The sequence below is a fragment of the Coregonus lavaretus genome (assembly GCF_964263955.1).
Source record: "Coregonus lavaretus genome assembly, chromosome: 20".
Lineage (NCBI taxonomy): Eukaryota > Metazoa > Chordata > Actinopteri > Salmoniformes > Salmonidae > Coregonus > Coregonus lavaretus.
In genome coordinates this window covers 4519961-4540648 of record NC_140007.1, presented here as the reverse complement: position 1 = coordinate 4540648, position 20688 = coordinate 4519961, and the positions used below count along the sequence as shown (strand labels likewise).

The 20688-nt window shown below is 43.3% G+C and overlaps 1 protein-coding gene across 1 annotated transcript in view; it reads left to right on the top strand.

Annotated features, from left to right (window-relative positions):
• Positions 1 to 4441: 4441 nt before the first annotated feature.
• Positions 4442 to 20688, top strand: part of LOC311147580 (uncharacterized protein) — a gene marked incomplete at both ends in the record, with an annotated part of 77689 nt that continues 61442 nt past the window's right edge. The window contains 2 exons of the mRNA XM_084184325.1: positions 4442 to 4635; positions 6304 to 6337. Of these exons, the coding sequence (XP_084040451.1) occupies positions 4442 to 4635; positions 6304 to 6337 (228 nt within the window). The remainder of the gene's footprint in view (positions 4636 to 6303; positions 6338 to 20688) is intronic.

The following is a 20688-nucleotide window of genomic DNA, read 5'->3' as shown; positions in this document are numbered from 1 at the left end:
CTTTTGGCAAACTCCAAGCTAGCTGTCATGTGCCTTTTACGTAGGAGTGGCTTCCGTCTGGCCACTCTACCATAAAGGCCTGATTGGTGGAGTGCTGCAGAGATGGTGGTTCAACACTTCTTCCATTTAAGAATGATGGAAGCCACTGTGTTCTTGGGACCTTCAGTGCTGCAGAAATGTTTTTCTAACTTTCCCCAGACCTGTGCCTCGACACAATCCTGTCTCGGAGCTCTACAGACAATTCCTTTGACCTCATGGCTTGGTTTTTGCTCTGACCTGCACTGTCAACTTTGGGACCTTATATAGACAGATGTGTGCTTTTCCAAATCATGTCCAATCAATTGAATTTACCACAGGTGGACTCCAATCAAGTTGTAGAAAAATCTCAAGGATGATCAATGGAAAAACAGGATGAACCTGAGCTCAATTTCGAGTCTCATAGCAAAGGGTCTAAATACTTATGTAAATAAGTAGTTTTTTATTTTTTCTAGTTTTTTATTTTTAATACATTTGCAAGAATTTCTAAAAACCTGTTTTCACTTTGTCATTATGGGGTACTCTGTGTAGACTGATGAGGGGAAAAAATGTTATAGTCCATTTTAGAATAAGGCTTTAACGTAACAAAATGTGGAAAAAATCAAGGGTCCTGAATACTTTCCAAATGCACTGTAGGTGCAGTTAATGTTACTGATCACGAACATAGTCTCTAGGCCTTACCTCAGCGTTTCCTAAACCACGAGGTGCACGTTTTGGTTTTTATCCTAGCACTACACAACTGATTCAAATAATCAAAGCTTGATAATGAGGGCAAAAATGTAAATGTGGACCCCTTGAGGTCCCCAGGACAGAGTTTGGGAAACACTGCCTTACCTTGTGAGGTAGGCCGTTGCGGTGGATGTTGCAGTCAGGAGGCAGACAAGGGCTGCGTTCGAGAGCATCAACACCGTTATGTATCACAGCAAATTCTCGGTGTTAAGGTAAAAAGTGTTGTGAGTGTTATATCTGAGTGTTGATTCTAATGGGGTTAACACAAGTTGGATTGAAATTGACACCACATGCGGTGAATAAATTTAGTGTTATTTGCTGTCCTCTTCCTCCCGCTCCTCCTCCACCTCCCCCTCCTCCACCCCCTCCTCCACCTTGGCCCTCTGTCCTGCTCTGTCTGATTGTGGTCTGATCCATAATAGAAAATCCTTTAAGAGCAGTCTCTTTCAGAGGCCTAGCTGGCTGGTTCTGGCTGCCATTGCATGTTCCCACCTCGCCTCTGCACAAGCGTGATAAATATTTTACACCTCTGCCCACCGAGCGAGGGAACATTTCACTTCTCATTTCATCACACACTCCTTCGCTCCAATCCTTAAAAGCACTCTCTCTCACCATCCCTTCGTCACTCGGCCCAGCACAGGCCAAGTAGCCCACCTCTCTCTACATCTAATATACACTACTAGTACAAGTTTGGACACACCTACTCATTCAAGGGTTTTTCTTTATTTTTACAATTTTTTACATTGTAGAATAATAGTGAAGACATCACAACTATAAAATAACACATATGGAATCATGTAGTAACCAAAAAAGGGTTAAACAAATCAAAATATATTTTATATTTGAGATTCTTCAAATAGCAACCCTTTGCCTTGATGACAGCTTTGAACACGCTTGGCATTCTCTCAACCAGCTTCATGAGGTAGTCACCTGGAATGCATTTCAATTAACAGGTGTGCCTTCTTAAAAATTAATTTGTGGAATTTATTTCCTTCTTAATGCGTTTGAGCCAATCAGTTGTATTGTGACAAGGTAGGGGGGTATACAGAAGATAGCCCTATCTGGTAAAAGACCAAGTCCATATTATGGCAAGAACAGCTCAAATAAGCAAAGAAAAACGACAGTCCACCATTACTTTAAGACATGAAGGTCAGTCAATACGGAACATTTCAAATGTGAACGTTTCTTCAAGTGCAGTCGCAAAAACCATCAAGCGCTATGATGAAACTGGCTCTCATGAGGACCGCCACAGGAATGGAAGACCCAGAGTTACCTCTGCTGCAGAAGATAAGTTCATTAGAGTTACCAGCCTCAGAAATTGCAGCCCAAATAAGTGCTTCACATAGTTCAAGTCACAGACACATCTCAACATCAACTGTTCAGAGGGGACCATATGAATCAGGCCTTCATGGTCGAATTTCTGCAAAGAAACCACTACTAAAGGACAGCAATAATAAGAAGAGACCTGCTTGGGCCAAGAAACGCAAGCAATGGATCGGTGGAAATTTGTCCTTGGGTCTGGAGTCCAAATTGGAGATTTTTTGTTCCAACCGCTGTGTCTTTGTGAGACGTGGTGTGGGTGAACGAATGATCTCTGCATGTGTAGTTCCCACTGTAAAGCATGGAGGAGGAGATGTTATGGTGTGGGGGTACTTGGCTGGTGACACTGTCTGTGATTTATTTAGAATTCAAGGCACACTTAACCAGCATTGCTACCACAGCATTCTGCAGCGATACACCATCCCATCTGGTTTGGGCTTAGTGGGACTATCATTTGTTTTTCAACAGGACAATGACCCAACACACCCCCAGGCTGTGTAAGGGCTATTTCATCAAGAAGGAGAGTGATGGGTTGCTGCATCAGATGACCTGGTCTCCACAATCCCCCGACCTCAACCCAATTGAGATGGTTTGGGATGAGTCGGACGGCAGAGTGAAGGAAAAGCAGCCAACAAGTGCTCAGCATATGTGGGAACTCCTTCAAGACTGTTGGAAAATAATTACAGGTGAAGCTGGTTGAGAGAATGCCAAGAGTGTGCAAAGCTGTCATCAAGGCAAAGGGTGGCAATTATTTCCATATGTGTTATGAATGAGTCGGTGTGTCCAAACTTTTTGCTGGTACTGTATATGGTTGGTATTTTGGGGACAGGTGGGCGGGGGACACAAGTTTTTCACTGTGAATTATGTGTTTTCTATTACTAGAGGGATTTGAGTCATGTAATGATGATCTTTTGGAGCCCCGGACGGTAATTTGATATTCAAGTATACGTAGCAAGAGACACAGCTATAAGCTGTTACCATCCTCATCATCATCTGCTGTTTTGTCAGTGTTTTCAGAACACTGAACAATACCAAAGATGGTCTATCTATCAGTACAATGAGTCAATACAATGACTACAAACAGACATTACGCTCCAGAACTCTGCTCATGTGCTTTTGTAGTGTAACAATAACCGAATGCACAGTCATGTGTTTTTTAGAACGCATGTTTTCTTTAAAAGCAAGGATGTGAAGCGTGTGATTCTTTTAAAAGTGTTTCTTTAGAAATCATGTTTCTTTAAAAGCAGGCCTGTTGTGTGTGTGGCGCTGGCAGATGAATAAGGTCAGTGACTGTCTTGTAGGACATTAAAGGGGCAGTGCAGTTAAAAACGTGATTTTCCTTTTTTTCAGGTTTTTTTTTCCCACACCATAAGGTCGAATGATAATCCCCTTTTGGTGTGTAAGAGTTTGAAAAGAATCCCTGGAATTTCAGCCTATTCAGGTGGGATGGAACTTTTGGCCCACATCAGGACGTCACAATGTGATCTGATTATAATAGACCAATAACTGTTCATCTGGGTAAGGGTGTGGGCTCTACACCATCCTATCAGCCAATCAGGCTTTAAGACAACTAATAGAGCTTCTCTTTCAATTATTCGTTTTGACATCTCACAGTGGGATTTACCAGAATCTCTAAGTAGCTCGAAGGACCAATCATACTCGTCTGTCGGAGACAGACAGGTCGAGTGGTGAATAAGGAAGCCCTTCCCCTCATACTAAAGAGCCATTCGTCTGCCCTCTGATCATTCTCTCTCTATTCCTCACAGAAGAGTTCTACTTAGCTCTCCTCAGCATGCCTTGATTTGTTTTCCTGTTTAACTCTTCACATCACAGGTGTGCTGTTGAGGTTACGGCGCTGAGCACAGGGTTATCAGCTCGTCTGTGTTAGGTGACTATACCGAAAGGAAAGGTTTTCCCTTCGGGTAAGAATTTGCTTCACCGCTTTTCTTGCTTCATCTCGTGTTGTAGCTAGCATCACACGGATAGCTGCGGAGATTTGCCTATCTTAGCTGCGAGGCTTAGCTAACCTGGCTAGTTTGCCGCAAGGCTAGCTATCCTACTGACTACTTTTTCTACCTGGAAGGCTAGAATTACTAGTTCGCACTCCCGTTTAGTTCAACCCTATACAGGCTTGACTAGACCGACCGGCCCCCGGTCATGCATCCATTGTTGTTGTTTTTTGCTGCTAACACCCTTAACCGGAGAGTATCCCAATGTGGTTTGTCTCCCATTCTTAACTCATGGGCCAACGTCATGGATGGCTACCCAAGGACCTTCACCCACTTTTCCAGGGCTTGGCCCCGGAGAAGGGGGAAAGTGAAGGGGACCTCGTTATCGACGAGGACGATGCGAGGGTATGACCGACCTCATCCAGGCAGCGGAGGAGGAAGAGGACGAGGAAGTGCAAGCCGCTCTGCCCTCTTCCGCCCTTAGCAGGGCATCAATGGCGGATCACAGATATTCGCTCATTGATGTATGCAAACGGACAGCGACAAGACTCAGTATTGAGTGGCCCGAGACAGTGGGGGGTGGCAGCGCAGAGAGGAACAGGTACGACGGGTGTAAACTCCTCTCTTGCACCGTCCCAAGCAAACAACTCCTCCCAGCTGTTCCAGCTTGCGTGGCGGAAGCCAAACGCAATTGGGATAAACCTTTGACTGGCAAGGTCCAAACCAGACTTTTGCCAACACGAATTACAAGGATATGGAGGGCCTAGGCCTCAACAAGCCACCGGTGGTCGAGCCATTACTGGCCACCCCACCTCAACCACAGAGCCTTGTCATGGCAAGGAGAGGGCAATTCACTGGCACCAGGGCTTTCCACGGGAAGCCCCCAGCGACACAGTGGGCATCGAAATCACAGAGCCCTAACAGGGGCTGACAGTGGGGAAAACGGTCCTTCACTGCAGCCACATTGAGGTCACGCCCGTTTGATTAGCCTGAAAGGAAGAAGGGGCGCCAGACCTAGGTGTACGCCCACTGCGGCAGGGAGGGGCAGTCAACAGTTCACCACGTGTTCTGGCCTGCCTCCTCTTGGGTAGAGAACAGACTCTCCCCCACAGTCTGCTTCAAAAAACCTTTCCTTTGTGCAGAAACCCACTTTCATGCATTCACTTTTAAGGAAGATAGAGGGAATCGACTCTACCCTCGAGTACCCTCTGTGCCACGGCTCTCCCCCCAGTTCTAGTTCAAGCAGCCGGGGCAGGAAGACTAATAGTCAGTCTCCATGAAGCACTGTCCACATGTTCCAGTGTGTCAACACTGCCCTTTTCAATAAAAAAGCCTGTGCTGTATCCAGGCGTCATGCCAAGGACTGAGAGCAAAAATACAATGAAAAGGAGACTCACTCCATCGCCACCAGTGAGTGCTCCGGCACCACTGGTGAGCGAGAGTCTATCGACCTGTGATTCGAGAGTCTATCGACTCACCAGCAGAGTAGGGAACGGGCGCGCATCCACAGTATCGAAGGGATACAGACTGCAGATCGCTCTAAAATCACCCGTTTTATACAGAACTTTGGAATCAGTAGCAACTAGCAACTCGGCACGCATACTAGAGCAGGAAATGTCCTCTATTAAACAAAGGGGCTATCAGGGCGATACCAGCGGCAAAGAGCCACCTCGACTTCTACTCCCAGTACTTCCTGGTTCCCAAAAAAAGGGGGAGAGTTTCTCTCCATTCTGGACCTACTGGTCCTCAACAGCTATCTGACGAAGTTCACGTTCCATATGCTTACGTTCAACGTGCTGTCTCACTCTATTCGTCAAGGCGACTGGTTCACCTCAGTCGACCTGCAGGATGCTTATTTTCACATAAGCATCCTGCCAGCACACAGGAGGTTTCTGAGGTTTGTTTTTCAAGGCATAGCCTATGAATACCTCGCTATCCCATTCGGGCTAGTGCTAGCTGCCCGAACTTCCAGCAAGTGTGTAGAGGCAGCTCTCACACCACTGAGAAACAAGGGGCTGAGAGTCTCTGCCTACATAGACAATTACCTGCTTTGCTTCCCATCGTAGGAGCAAGTGGTAAGAGACACAACTTCCCTTGTAACCCATCTCTCCAAGCTAGGGTTCAAGCTCAATCAAAAAAAGAGCTGTTTGATGCCAACACAGAAAATAGAATACCTAGGCGTAATGCTGGATTTTCTCTCTCTAATCAGGCAACACTTTTGGGAAGACCGCATCGCGCCATTCTGACAGGGCCTCTCCCTGTTCCACAGGGAGCGCTCGGTCAAGTTCAAGACGTGCCTCCAAGTGCGGGGGTTGATGGGTTGATGGCCTCCACCATTTGGATTTTTGTGCAACGTCTGTGTACACGGCGTCACCTCAATTGCCAGATAGAGGCGACTTCCGAATATCAATCGGGTCTTCGTCACTGGAAGATCCCCTCAATCTTTGTTTCTGGCTCACCCCTAGATGTAGTAGCATCAAGGAAAGTGGTGACGACAGATGCGCCACTCACAGGCTGGGGCGCAGTTCACGAGGGAGATGCAATAAACGGAGTATGGACACCACAACTCTGCATTGCTCACATAAATTACCTCGAATTGCTGACAGTGTTTCTTCCACTAAAACCCTTTTTACTCTCCCTTCGGAATTGTCACGTCTTGATCAGAATGGACAATACGACTGTAATGGCGTACATCAACCGCACGGGTGGCACTCACTTCCTGCTCTTACACCGACTATCTGTCAGGATTATTCTGTGGCGCAGAGAAAACCTACTGTCCCTACGTGCAACTAATGTCCCGGGGGCGTACTGAATGTAGGAGCTGACTTATCGTTCAGAGGGAATCCCCATCAAGGGGACAGGAGACTACTTCCCCAGGTGATGGAACAGATCTGGGAGAGATATGGTCATCACAAGAAAACGCGTACTGCCCATTATTCTTCATGCTACACTTTTCCGTCCCTTAACCTCATACTCTCCACTCTGGCCAGAGTGAAGGAAGAAGGCTTATCCCTCATCTTGGTAGCCCTCCATGGCAAGGCAAGCTCTGGATAGCGGAGATCATTCTTGCAAAGTGATGTGTAATTCTTATTGGAATCCAGACAGAGTTAGGATATCCAACAGTTTATGTTTGTATTCACCTGCAACCTGCATTCATATTGATTGCCAGGTTTAGTAACAGTGTGAGGAGACTACCTAAGCCATCTAAACTGGAACAATCATTTCAGTAATGGGTGCAAAAAAATAAAGCTAAATGATTGGATTAGTTTAGAAAAATGTGTGTTATTTATCTTTGTGTAGCATAAGATTAATCGATCAATCACTCGCTCAATGTACATGCAAAAACACAGATATTAAAAACAATTAATTTGTTAGCATAACTTAAAAAAATAGAGTTGATGTGACTTCTCATTTAGTTTTGAGTCAGTACCACAAACATTTGAAGTAATAATGACTTTTCATTGACTTTGAGTTCAACTTACTAGAAGTATTTGAGTAAAAAAATGCCTTGGGGTTTACAGTGTACTGTCCTCAGTGTCAGGCCTTCTGAGGGTTGACACTGAGACTGCCTGGCTTCAGAGAGCATGTGCGATACGGGAGTTGGACATATCCCACTGTGAGATGTCTAAACAAATAAGTGAAAGAGAACTTAAGTTTACTTGTGTAACCCGGTTCTCTAATACCACATTCCCCTATAAGAGTGTGAGGAAGTTTGGCATGCTTGAGAATGATCAGAGGGCAGGTGAGTGACTCTTTAGTATGAGGGGCTCCCTCATTCGCCACTTGACCTGTCTGTTTCCTTCAAGCTACTTTGAGATTCTGGTCAATCCCACCGTGAGATGTCTCACTCATAATATCAGAGAACCGGGGTTACGCAAGTAACCTTAAGTTTCCTTGTGTTCCCCTTTCACCGGGTCTATCTGTTGACACCTTCTTATAGCCACAGTGTGCGTGTGTGTGTGTGTGTGTGTGACTGGGCTGTTGTGTGTCCAGTCTGGCCCTATAGGCCCTGGGGGACTGTTGCTCCCACATCCCCACAGACACTAACAAAAAGTGACAGGCCAGTCAGGACCATGGTGCTCTGAGGACCTGCATTGTAGCAGAAACACAAGAGTCTGGTTCACAGCCAAAAACAACACAAATAGCTCTGAAAAGCAGAATTGGATGAGGCTATTCTCTCCTTGAGTCTCGCTCTCTTTCTTTCTTTCTTTCTTTCTTTCTTTCTTTCTTTCTTTCTTTCTTTCTTTCTTTCTTTCTTTCTTTCTTTCTTTCTTTCTTTCTCTCTCTCTATCTCTCTCTCTCACACACACACTCACACACACACACACAGGCACGCACGCATTCACGTACACACACACACACATACTCATACATGCACAGATCACTGACAACCAACTCATCATGTAACTGTGAGGACATTTGAGCTTCAAGAGCAGCATATATTCCACCCATATGTTAACAGTCTTCATCCATCAGCGTTTTTCCAACTGTCCTATACATCACTGTTTTGCCAATCAGCAGTTATATTGTGTGTATATTTGTGCATGTTCATGCTTCAATGAATTGAGCCCTCAGATGAATTATTTGTTTTCCATATTGGACAGCATGCAATACTCTTTCCCTCTTCTCTTCTGTTAGATATCTGGTTTAACAGAGCTAGGCCTACTCTCTCTCTCTTCCTCTCTGTCCTTGAATCTCTATCTCTATCGCTCTCTTTCTCTTTCTTTCTCTCACTGGACATTCCCCATAAAGGCCCTGTATAAAGGGAAAGGGAAACTACCATTAACTTGCTGTAGGCTACAAGCAATGTGAACGGTTTCCTTATATAGACCTAAGCTCATAAATGTTTCACATCTTGCACTTTTATGTATAATGTAGCCCAGGCAGCAGTGCCTCTTTTATGGCTATTACTCCAATGTTTTACAATTATAATATCCTAGACTTGATGAGGAATAAATACAGAGGCTATTATGATGAGTATATGAATAATTGATGTCATTATAATCTCGCAAGATTTACGTGTCCCCAGAAACTCAATAGTATTTATTTAGACCTCTTTTAGTTATTTGTTAGGATGTCCGTTGGGGGGCGCTAAGTGGAGGAGGCCGTTGGAGCGAATGGGTAGGACGCCTACCTCCTGCCTCCATCACATGGTCCAGTATAACCGAGAAGCCTCAAGCACAGATGGAGCAGGACCGCGAACCGAGAGACGAGCCCCTCTGGTAGCGCGAGAAGCATCCTCTGAAATAGAAACATAAGCTGCCACTTCTGCAGCAGAAACGGAGAAACGGACGCAAGAAAAAAAGCAACAACAAAACCGACAGTTTTGCACAGTGCCATTCTGCTTTCGCGTTTAATATCACGGAAGAGTCAGGGAAGGTTGTGAGTGATTGAGGGGGGTGGGTGGATCTTTGCAGAGAATGATTGCGAAATCCAAAGCGCGCGTTGTCCCAAGATAATTCATTCGAAGAGTTTGCAGAGAGAGACAGAGCGACCGGGATGCCGCTCAACATCGCTCCTCCCATTCATTCGCGAGGTTAAGTGAGTATAATTTTTTTGGGTTGACACCTCTTTAATTTGTAGTCTACTTTTGATCAACATTTTCTGCGTTCCGTCAGTGATGTGACGGGCCACTGAGAGAGGCCAGAGTATTCTAGGCAATTCCACCTGTCTGATCAATGATTCATCCTCAGTAAAGTGCTCTAGCCAATCGGTCAGTGATGTGAGAAACTTGTTTCTTTCCTTTGGGACTTGCGCGCATCCCCTATTATGGTCGAAACTTAATGCACATGTGTTAACACTTAATTAACATAGGGCACCGTAATGCTGATTTAGAGGTCAGGCCAGTGCACTTTGAAGTTCTGAACATATGTCATAGGCTACTTAACAATTACAACCAGGAAGATTAATTATAATTGATTAATGAATAGATGCCCCCGGTTAGTGGAATGCCCATCAATTCAGAAGCACACCATTAATGGTCTGACAGCAGGGGAGAGAGGTGCAGATCAAGATGTTATAATTGGAGTCATGACCTCATCCTCCTGTCCAGGCTTGATGCAGCCTATCTGTTCTAGATGCAGATGTTGATCTTGAAGAGATGGTACTGTGTTTATTAGACAGGCTTGAAGAGGGTGTGATGCGACTGGGTCTCCCTTTTAAAACAGAATGGACAAATTCTAGTCATCACCTGGAGGAGAGAATGGATTCCCAGCTGTGTGTGTGTGTGTGTGTGTGTGAGAGAGGGAGGGAGGGAGGGAGGGAGGGAGGGAGGGAGGGATGGAGGGAGGGAGGGAGGGAGGGAGGGAGCGAACAAGCGAGGGATGCACAGCAGGTTCCACGGTGCATATCGATGAATGGAATCCTCTTACTATTCAGCAGGGGTTCCCATCTTCTCAAGTGTGTGTGTGTGTGTGTGTGCGCACGCTTCACCCCATTACACCCATTGTGTTGATTTAAGCAGGAGAGTCACCCCAGAGAGCTGTGCTCCTGTCTCTCTCATTGTGAAGTGATTCCCAGAATCACTTTCACACTGACAATCATACCAGGAGAAAATTGGATGAGGCATTCTCACCTATACACTCTGTCTCCAGTCTTTCCTGTAGAGTTTTCACTAACACTTTATTTGAAGCAGCTATTTTTGAAGTGTTATGATATGAATATTAATAACGCCATACAGATGCAAATATAGCATTATAATGATGTAATAAGGCTTTGATATTGTAATATCATCTACATCATCACAGCAAATTGGCCCCTCGTCCCTTATCACTTTATTATACAGATTCATAATGCTCTATTACTGCATTAGTGCTATGAATATGGCAATTGACAAAGGCAATAGAAAACTACATAAAAGGGTCCTTCAAGTAAAGTGTTTTTCTGTACAGGCGGGGCAAAATTATATTGTACTGTGAAGCAAACAGAGCTGTAGTCATCAAAATTACCAATACCAACTGAAATAAATGTAGTCTTCTTTCCAGACAGGGATGCACATCCCACTCTAGTATTGTATGAGGGTATGCTGTAAACTAGATGCTATACACTTTTCCTCTATGTGTATTTTCTCTTTCTCACATAAATACAAATGCACAAGTAGCAGATATGGAACTGAACTAGCGAACTTGCAAACTAGTGGAGGTTGTTTGATACATTAGTTACATTGGTGCCTGGATTACACTATTGAGGGAGGGGGGGTCAAAGTGTAGAGGAGGTGGTTCATTGAACTATGCTCACATAATTAGTTACCTTGTCTGATGCATGAGGAGTCACAGAGACACTTAGACTAGTTCTAATTTGGTCTTGAATCCTGCATACAACACAGGTTCTATCCCCAGGCTATTATCCCCACCCACACACACATACACACACACATACACACACACACACACACACACACACACACACACACAGTACATTTTACAATGTAGTGATCTACTGTATACTTACACTGTAGCACTTCTAAGAACTGACTAAACTCTCTTGGTTCCATAGCGTGTCTCTCCAGAGGCCTTTTCCATATGTTTTAAAGATAAAGCCTGTCTCTCTGCTGCAGGCAATGGCTGAACACCTCCAGGCAGAACAAGAGTCCCCTCTATGGGGTGACAGAACAGTCAGCCAGCCCCCACTGGGCCCGGGAACAATTTCTGCTTAAACCGCCAGAGACCGCAGAACATCTCTCTCTCTCTCTTTTTTATAGATTGGATTGGCACCCTGGCAACTTAAAGTGTGTGTGTGTGTGTGTGTGTGCGCGCGCTCCAGACTAACATTTTCCCCTGGTGGCACTTTATTTGCTCTAAAATCATAGGCACATTTATTTGAGGCAGATTCACCACCTGAGTAAGTGGAAACTCAAAAAACAGCTACATCGCTTACTCAAAACATAATACCCTCTGCTGGTAGCCAATATGTACAATATTAATCTAATAGTAAATTCAATGTCCTAAAAAAACTTTGCAGTTTTAGCCTAGGCTACTACCCAATGAAGCCTGCACTCCAATGGCTGATGCACATTTTGCACGCTTTGTATCGCAAAGCCAAGAGTCGTTGTTTCCAAAGCTGCCTTTTTCCCGCAATTGGATTTTGAAATGTTACAGCCTACAATCAGAATAAAACATTTTCTCCCAGGGCGCGGGGGAAGAGTGAGTGGTTCGCTCATCACAGCAGTAGGCCCCAGTGAAACAGGCACAGGGACAGGGCAGAGACTTTAATTACGGGAATCATGAGGATAATGCACATTACTGTTTGACAAAATCATGGTTTTATTAGCCCCCCCCAAAAAAGAATGTTTGGAGTGAGGTGAGCATGTAGAATGTGCTGCTCACATCGATGTGACCAATTAAACATGTAACTCACAGATCCAAGGCAAAGGATCGCAAAATGTGACTAAAAGTGACTAGTTTCAGGAAACTAGGCATATGTCGCTCGTCACTACTTCGCAGGAGAGGCATTTGTAAACATTCATTTTTTATCAAAATGCGTTTTTTGGCAGAAATGCCTTCTGGAACATGTGAACTTTCATGTGCCTTAATAACAAACTTGTATACCATCTGTAAATACAAATACAATTGTTAAATTACGAGTCTAGTTGTTTTAGACGCGGAAAAAGAAAGGAACCTTCCCGTTAGCCATGATTGGCTGAGAAATTAGATGGGCTGGACATGCCGAGAGATGAGTTTGGATTGGTCTGCCATGTAGCACGCTTCTGTCTATAACATGAGCTGCTCAGTATGTGTAGGTAATCCTTTCTAACGCTGCTTTTTTGAAAGATGCTCTCCACTTTCTGGAGGACCAAGTTTTGAAATCAGTGGAATGTCCGGTGGAAGCAGAGTATGATAGCTAAGGAGAACATTCTGGCGTTTGATTGCAAATATGAGGAGGGAGTCGAAAAGAGAACACACAGAAGGCTGTTGTATAAAATATCTGTCTCCGCATTACATCTTCAAACTAAGGGCAACTATGGCATCCGTAACATAGAGGGAGAAGCATTAATCCATGTATTCGGGTAAGAGAGTCTAGCTAGCTACATTTTCAGATATTATACGTTCTAATTTTGTCAGAAAGTCGTTTTCATTGCAAGTTAAAGCGTACTGTTAGCTAGCTAGCTAACGTTAGCTGGCTGGCTCGCTAGCTAGCTAACGTTAAGTGTATGATCTGTGTAGTAATATTATTTGTATCTCAGAACCATTTGCATTGCTAGCTATAGCCTACTGTTAGCTAGCTAGCTAACATTGAACCTAGTTGGTTAGTTTTATCTACCAGCAGATTCATGCAGGGTAGTAACGTTATGAGTTGGGATTATGGTTAATTGTTATTAATGTCTAAACAAAAGACTCCACTATGCAAGTAACCATTTCACTGTACCATTTACACCTTCTGTATCCTGTACATGTGACAAATAAACTTAGATTTTATTTGATTTAGTGTGTGTTTACCAGAGACGCTAATGTGAAGAACAACATGACCAAATTCAAATTGGGATATAACGTTAGGCCAACGTGACAGTGTCCAAGTTCTAAAATTCTCCAGTAGAATGCCCTGCTTTTATTTCGTCACACTCACAACCATACGCTATTTTCTGTTATTAGCTTGCCATTAACTTGTAAATAATGATCTTGTTGTGAGTTTATTTTCCTGTAATAATGAATACAAATTAGCTAAAGTTAAGACATTGTCAGCTGTATGATATGGTCATTATTTAAACTGGCTAGCCAGCTAACTTAACGTTAGCTAGCTAGCTAACAAGCTAAAAACTAACCAAAACATTGTTTATTGGTGTTAAAATACACCAGTTAGTCTATTTTGGACCACCAGGCTGCAGCCTGTCATTTTTGTGTTTATTCTTTTTCATAACGACAACGACAAGTTTGATGTCGGATGAGAATAGAATGATGTCATTAATGACAACTGTCTACAGACATAGTATAAACCAGCCTTTAGTCTTGAAATCTTTGGTTGTTCAGTACACTACCATACTCACTCTGTTTAACACATGGCCTCATGTGAATCCTTAAAGAGATGGGTGGGCTAAGGCTTAAGAGGGTGTGAACGATGCTGAATGGGTGTAGACAAAGAAGAGCTCTCCAGTAGGTGTACCAAAACATTCAAGGGCCATTTTCTCAAAAGTGGGGTTACAAGTTGATCAACTTTCAAAGCAGAATTACTTTCCCATTGTTCCTCAACTGTAGTGTATGATTTACAATTTTCTAGCTCTGAGTCTCTACTTTTATCCAATGTAAAAAACACAATTTCAAATTTTACTACATAAGACCGAATCGAGCCGGTCGGTCAAAAATGATCGAAGTCTGGAGCCCTGGACTGTGGTGTGGGTGTATGTATCTGTCTGTCTGTCTGTCTGTCTGTCTGTCTGTCTGTCTGTCTGTGCATGCATGCATGCTTGTGTGTGTGTCTGTGTGCTTGTGTGTGGATGGAGGGTCGGTGGGCGTAGATTGGCCAGTTACCCAGACAAATTAGTCCTGGCCTGGGTAAAGAGAGCAGGACCTCAGCCTGCCACCCTCCATTAGTACCACAGATCCATGACTGGGAGGTTCAGGGCACCAAAACCCACTGACTGGATAGATCGTCTTAAATGATTAATTCTGTGCATAGGGCAAGACAAGGTTCACAGGCCTAGAGGCGTAGGAGAGGAGAGGAAGAGAGGAGAGAGGGAAGAGGATGTATTAAGGCAGAAGAGATGAGAGGGGAGATGATAGGAGGAGAAGAAGGATGGAGAGTAGGGGAGATGACAATTTGACTTATCTCCTGGGGCTATATACCATAGCAAAAGTAAGATTAAGGGATTGAATAGAAACTTTGAACTCCTGGAGACACATCTCGAAAGAAGCCTTGCAGCTGAAACATTGTTTGACAATGTAACGTCTCCCTTCTATCCCCATCTATGTAACAACAGAGGAGGTGACACAGAGTGCGATTCACATTAGTTATCACCTATAGCTTAGCGGTAGGTCACGTTCACACTCTGTCTTTTCATGCAATTATCATCAGTACCACATGCTCTGGAGAAAATAAGAGCATGGTGCACTTAGGGGTGTTCCTCTGCTTCTTATCAAATGATATGATAGCGTATGCATTAGACTAGAATAACTAATCCATAACACTGTATTGATTCATGTCCAACAGGGGAGACTCAGATCTTGATACTGGCATGGCAATGTCAGCCTCTTTATGATAATGTTTTGAGTAAAAGAGGAGAGGACCCACAACTCATTAAGAACGTATTTTAGATAGAAATGGAAATGTGATGGTTGTCTATTTGACATGATAGACCTAGTTGTGTCCATTCTTTCCTGACTTTCATTGAACATTATCATAGGCTACCATTCATTCTGAGAGAGTGACACACATTTCAGCAAGTAACTCACGCACATCATTTTACTGTAAATGTAAAGTGTGTTTAGTTGTTTATAACAGTGTTAATTAGCATGAAGGGTAAAAGGTTGAATTATTAGGTGTTAGTAAATTGTGTGGAAAGGAATATCCCTTTAGTGGCCTATTTTGTAACACCCATAATCTGGATTTAATCAATGTTTTAATCTGTTGAGATTGGATTCATTTGGCAATAGGTTCAGAGATCCAGAGAGTGACATATTTACAGGTCTGGTGTCAGTCCCATGGTATTCATAGGATTAGAAAAGCTTTAATTATGTGATTCAATGCTGTATGGAAACAATCTGACTTTGTTTGTGCGTGTATATGGCTATGGATGTTTTAAATTGTATCATAATGTGTAAATACGAGGCCACACACTGGTTGAATCATCGTTGTTTCCACGTCATGTCAATGAAATGATGTTGAACTAACGTGGAATTGACGTTGAATTTATGTCTGTGCCCAGTGGGGTATCACTATCACATAAAACATTGAGTATTGAAAGACATTAGTGAGGGATATTTCATAAAAATACAAATGGTAAAACATTAAAAGAGTTATGCTTTTTAGATAAAACTATACTTAATATAATCACGTCACCAAATAATTGATTAAAACACACTATTTTGCAATGAAGGTCTACAGTAGCCTCAGCAGCACTCTGTATGGTAGCACAATGGTGTAGACGGAGGACTTGACTTCAATACAAAACCTAGGAGGCTCATGGTCCCCCCCTTCTTCCATAGACTTACACAGTAATTATGACAACTTCCGGAGGACGTCCTCCAACCTATCAGAGCTCTTGCAGCATGAACTGACATGTTGTTCACCCAATCAAAGGATCAGAGAATGAATCTAGTACTGAAAGCATAAGATACAGCTAGTTAGCACTGCAGTGCATAGAATGTGGTGAGTAGTTGACTCAAAGAGAGAGAAAGAAAATAGTTTTGCAAAAATATATATATTCCAAAATGAAGCAGAAGCAAGAGAGAGATAGAGAGAGATGTCATCTTTTTTTCAGTTTCACTTACTTAGCTAGCAAATGCAGCTAGCTAGTTTAGAATACACAAACACCCTGCTCAAACAGAGGGATGCTATGTTAGCTAGCTGGCTATGACTATCCAACACAACAATGTAACTCTTCCAAGTGAAGGTAAGCTTTTGGTTTTACAAATGTATAGCCACCGGGGCCCGCTGGTGTAAGTGCTAAACTGCTTACTGACTGCACACTAGGGCTGTCCCCGACAAAAAAAAAATCAACTATGTGCATTGAGCTTACGGTTTGATGAAATAAGACAAATGCCTCAAGAGCGCGCCAGAGATCTAGATAACCAGAAGAAAAACTAGTCTCCTCCCGCTCCTGCTGGCTTTCACAGATTCTGAAGTTGCCGGTAATAGGCTACAGGAGGAGTCGGCAACCATTCTCATGTGGAATGCCAATTTATCTGACCATTTCTATGGTTTTCTTATGCATATTTTCGTAAATAGTTTAATTTAATTTATAATAATGTCTTCATATCTCAAAATCATTGTCATGTGGTTAATCTAAATTCTATCCAAATCTAAATGAAAAATGATACAAACATTGCCAACAATGTAAAAATAGCCTACATAAAGCCAACAAATAAAAACATTGCAGCCTGCAGGTAGAAAATATCTTGATAAAAATAGATATCCTATAAATCACATTGGCTACACATGGCCTGTCTGCAACGAACTTGAAACACTGTATCAACTATTAACTTGGGTCCTGCCAGAAGCTTGTGCTAGCGAACTTGCAACATTGTATAAAATATTCTGGGCACTCAGAATTTCCCACACCAGTGAGCACGGGACAGACACAGCTGTAGGCTATTTGCGCAAGGGACAAGAAGCAGTGCTTGACTTGGGCTGGAGCTCACCAGAGCTGAGTACCGGCACCTCCAATTTTCTACTGCTTGAGCTCCCCTTCCTCTTATAGAGTATTAGCTCAAAGGTATTGTGGAGCTCCTGCACCTAAATATAAACAGTACCAGCACCCAAAATGAGCACCGGAACCTATTTCCGTCCAAGTCAAGCACTGATAAGATGTAATCAGGTAGGCCTATTTTATGACGTTTCCAATGGATCAGAGCATGATATTTTTCCCTTTCAGGCTGAGTGGTTATCGAATGGGAGAGAGCTGGAAAGATTTGTCAAATACACTGCTCAAAAAAATAAAGGGAACACTTAAACAACACAATGTAACTCCAAGTCAATCACACTTCTGTGAAATCAAACTGTCCACTTAGGAAGCAACACTGATTGACAATAAATTTCACATGCTGTTGTGCAAATGGAATAGACAACAGGTGGAAATTATAGGCAATTAGCAAGACACCCCCAATAAAGGAGTGGTTCTGCAGGTGGTGACCACAGACCACTTCTCAGTTCCTATGCTTCCTGGCTGATGTTTTGGTCACTTTTGAATGCTGGCGGTGCTTTCACTCTAGTGGTAGCATGAGACGGAATCTACAACCCACACAAGTGGCTCAGGTAGTGCAGCTCATCCAGGATGGCACATCAATGCGAGCTGTGGCAAGAAGGTTTGCTGTGTCTGTCAGTGTAGTGTCCAGAGCATGGAGGCGCTACCAGGAGACAGGCCAGTACATCAGGAGACGTGGAGGAGGCCGTAGGAGGGCAACAACCCAGCAGCAGGACCGCTACCTCCGCCTTTGTGCAAGGAGGAGCAGGAGGAGCACTGCCAGAGCCCTGCAAAATGACCTCCAGCAGGCCACAAATGTGCATGTGTCTGCTCAAACGGTCAGAAACAGACTCCATGAGGGTGGTATGAGGCCCCGACGTAAACAGGTGGGGGTTGTGCTTACAGCCCAACACCGTGCAGGACGTTTGGCATTTGCTGAAATATGACTGTAACAGATTTGTCCCCAGCGATCATTAAGTAAAATTGATCTAAAACAATTGTCATTTATATTTACAATTCCCTTATCCAAACGGATTACTCATTTGTCTAGCTCTTATCAATAGCTCTTCAATTTGTAAATTACAGTGCATGGAAAATGGTTGTATTTTTATTGAAAAATAATGAAGTAGATGTTTTTTACCTTTGGAACCGGCAGGTTCGTTAGACTTTATTCATGGTTTTGGTGGTGGAATTATTAGGGAAACATTTTTTTCAATAAATTATTTAATTAGTTTGACAACCCTATTTGTAAGCTTTTAAATGATATCAAAATGAACCGTTTCACTTTTTCAGGTGATGAAGACATGGATGTATCATGGTGGGGTATGCAAAATGGGTCAACTTTGAGCACCTTCATCTCCTGAATGTTTTGTCATTCAGTTCCAAAAAGTCACTTTCTGACCACTTCTTCAATGGGCAAACATGTATGGAAAGTTTGGTAACACTTTACTTGACACCCAGCGTCATAACACATTATGGCACGGTCATAACCATGTCATAACCTGTTATTTACATTTTAGTCATTTAGCAGACGCTCTTATCCAGAGCGACTTACAGTTAGTGAATACATTTTTTTTTTATACTGGCCCCCCGTGGGAATCAAACCCACAACCCTGGCGTTGCAAACGCCATGCTCTATCAACTGAGCTACATCCCTGCCGGCCATTCCCTCCCCTACCCTGGACGACGCTGGGCCAATTGTGCGCCGCCCATGAGTCTCCCGGTCGCGGCCGGCTGCAACAGAGCCTGGATTCGAACCAGGATCTCTAGTGGCACAGTTAGCACTGCGTTGCAGTGCCTTAGACCACTGCGCCACTCAGGAGTTATAATATGGACATAACACTGTCATGACAAATATATTTAGATCTGTTGTGACATATATTGCGTTATTTTATGGCTGGTTATGATACCTGTATAAGAGTGTAAAATCCCACAAAACATACCACACAAGGCAACATATTCCATTACACCATAACCTACGTGTCAACAGTATGTTTATGTTATATAACTTTTTTTTGTTGTTGTGCATAATGTGTTATGACACTGGGTGTCAGGTAAAGTGTTACCAAAAGTTTTGTTTGAAATCAAAATGAATGCAGTCAAAAAGTGATTGAGTTCAAATGGATTTATTTACCCCCTCCTCTAGTGAAACAGCCCTTAATAAGAAGTATCATTAAAGCTATAAAGGATTCACTTATACAACCAATCAATACTACATCTGACTCCCACTAGTCCTCAGAGTATACCACTCTCTCCCTGTCTGTCTTTCTCTTTCTTTCCCTTTCTCCTTGTCTTTATATTCACTCTGATTCCCTCTCTCTGTGTTTCCATTCTTTAACTGGGGAGACTGGGGACAATTATATCACCTTGAATCTCTACAAACAGAAATGAGCTATAGTGATGAAACTCACACAGTACATGCCCATTTAGGTTCTCTCATTGCTTGAAATGTTACAGCCAAATATCTCACTATTTGCACGTTTAATGAGTAAATGTTTGTTTTTTAGGGGTGAAAGTAGTTTTTTCCACTGGCTGTATTTTTCTTCACCTCAAACAGGAAGCAAACGAAGTCTGTTTTTTCACATCCATTGAGAATTACAATAGTTCCTCAATGTACACTGCTCAAAAAAATAAAGGGAACACTAAAATAACACATCCTAGATCTGAATGAATGAAATAATCTTATTAAATACTTTTTTCTTTACATAGTTGAATGTGCTGACAACAAAATCACACAAAAATTATCAATGGAAATCAAATTTATCAACCCATGGAGGTCTGGATTTGGAGTCACACTCAAAATTCAAGTGGAAAACCACACTACAGGCTGATCCAACTTTGATGTAATGTCCTTAAAACAAGTCAAAATGAGGCTCAGTAGTGTGTGTGGCCTCCACGTGCCTGTATGACCTCCCTACAACGCCTGGGCATGCTCCTGATGAGGTGGCGGATGGTCTCCTGAGGGATCTCCTCCCAGACCTGGACTAAAGCATCCGCCAACTGCTGGACAGTCTGTGGTGCAACGTGGCGTTGGTGGATGGAGCGAGACATGATGTCCCAGATGTGCTCAATTGGATTCAGGTCTGGGGAACGGACGGGCCAGAACGGTCATGCTGGAGGATGTTGCAGGCAGCAGAACGTTCTCCACGGCGTCTCCAGACTCTGTCACGTCTGTCACATGTGCTCAGTGTGAACCTGCTTTCATCTGTGAAGAGCACAGGGCGCCAGTGGCGAATTTGCCAATCTTGGTGTTCTCTGGCAAATGCCAAACGTCCTGCACGGTGTTGGGCTGTAAGCACAACCCCCACCTGTTTACGTCGGGGC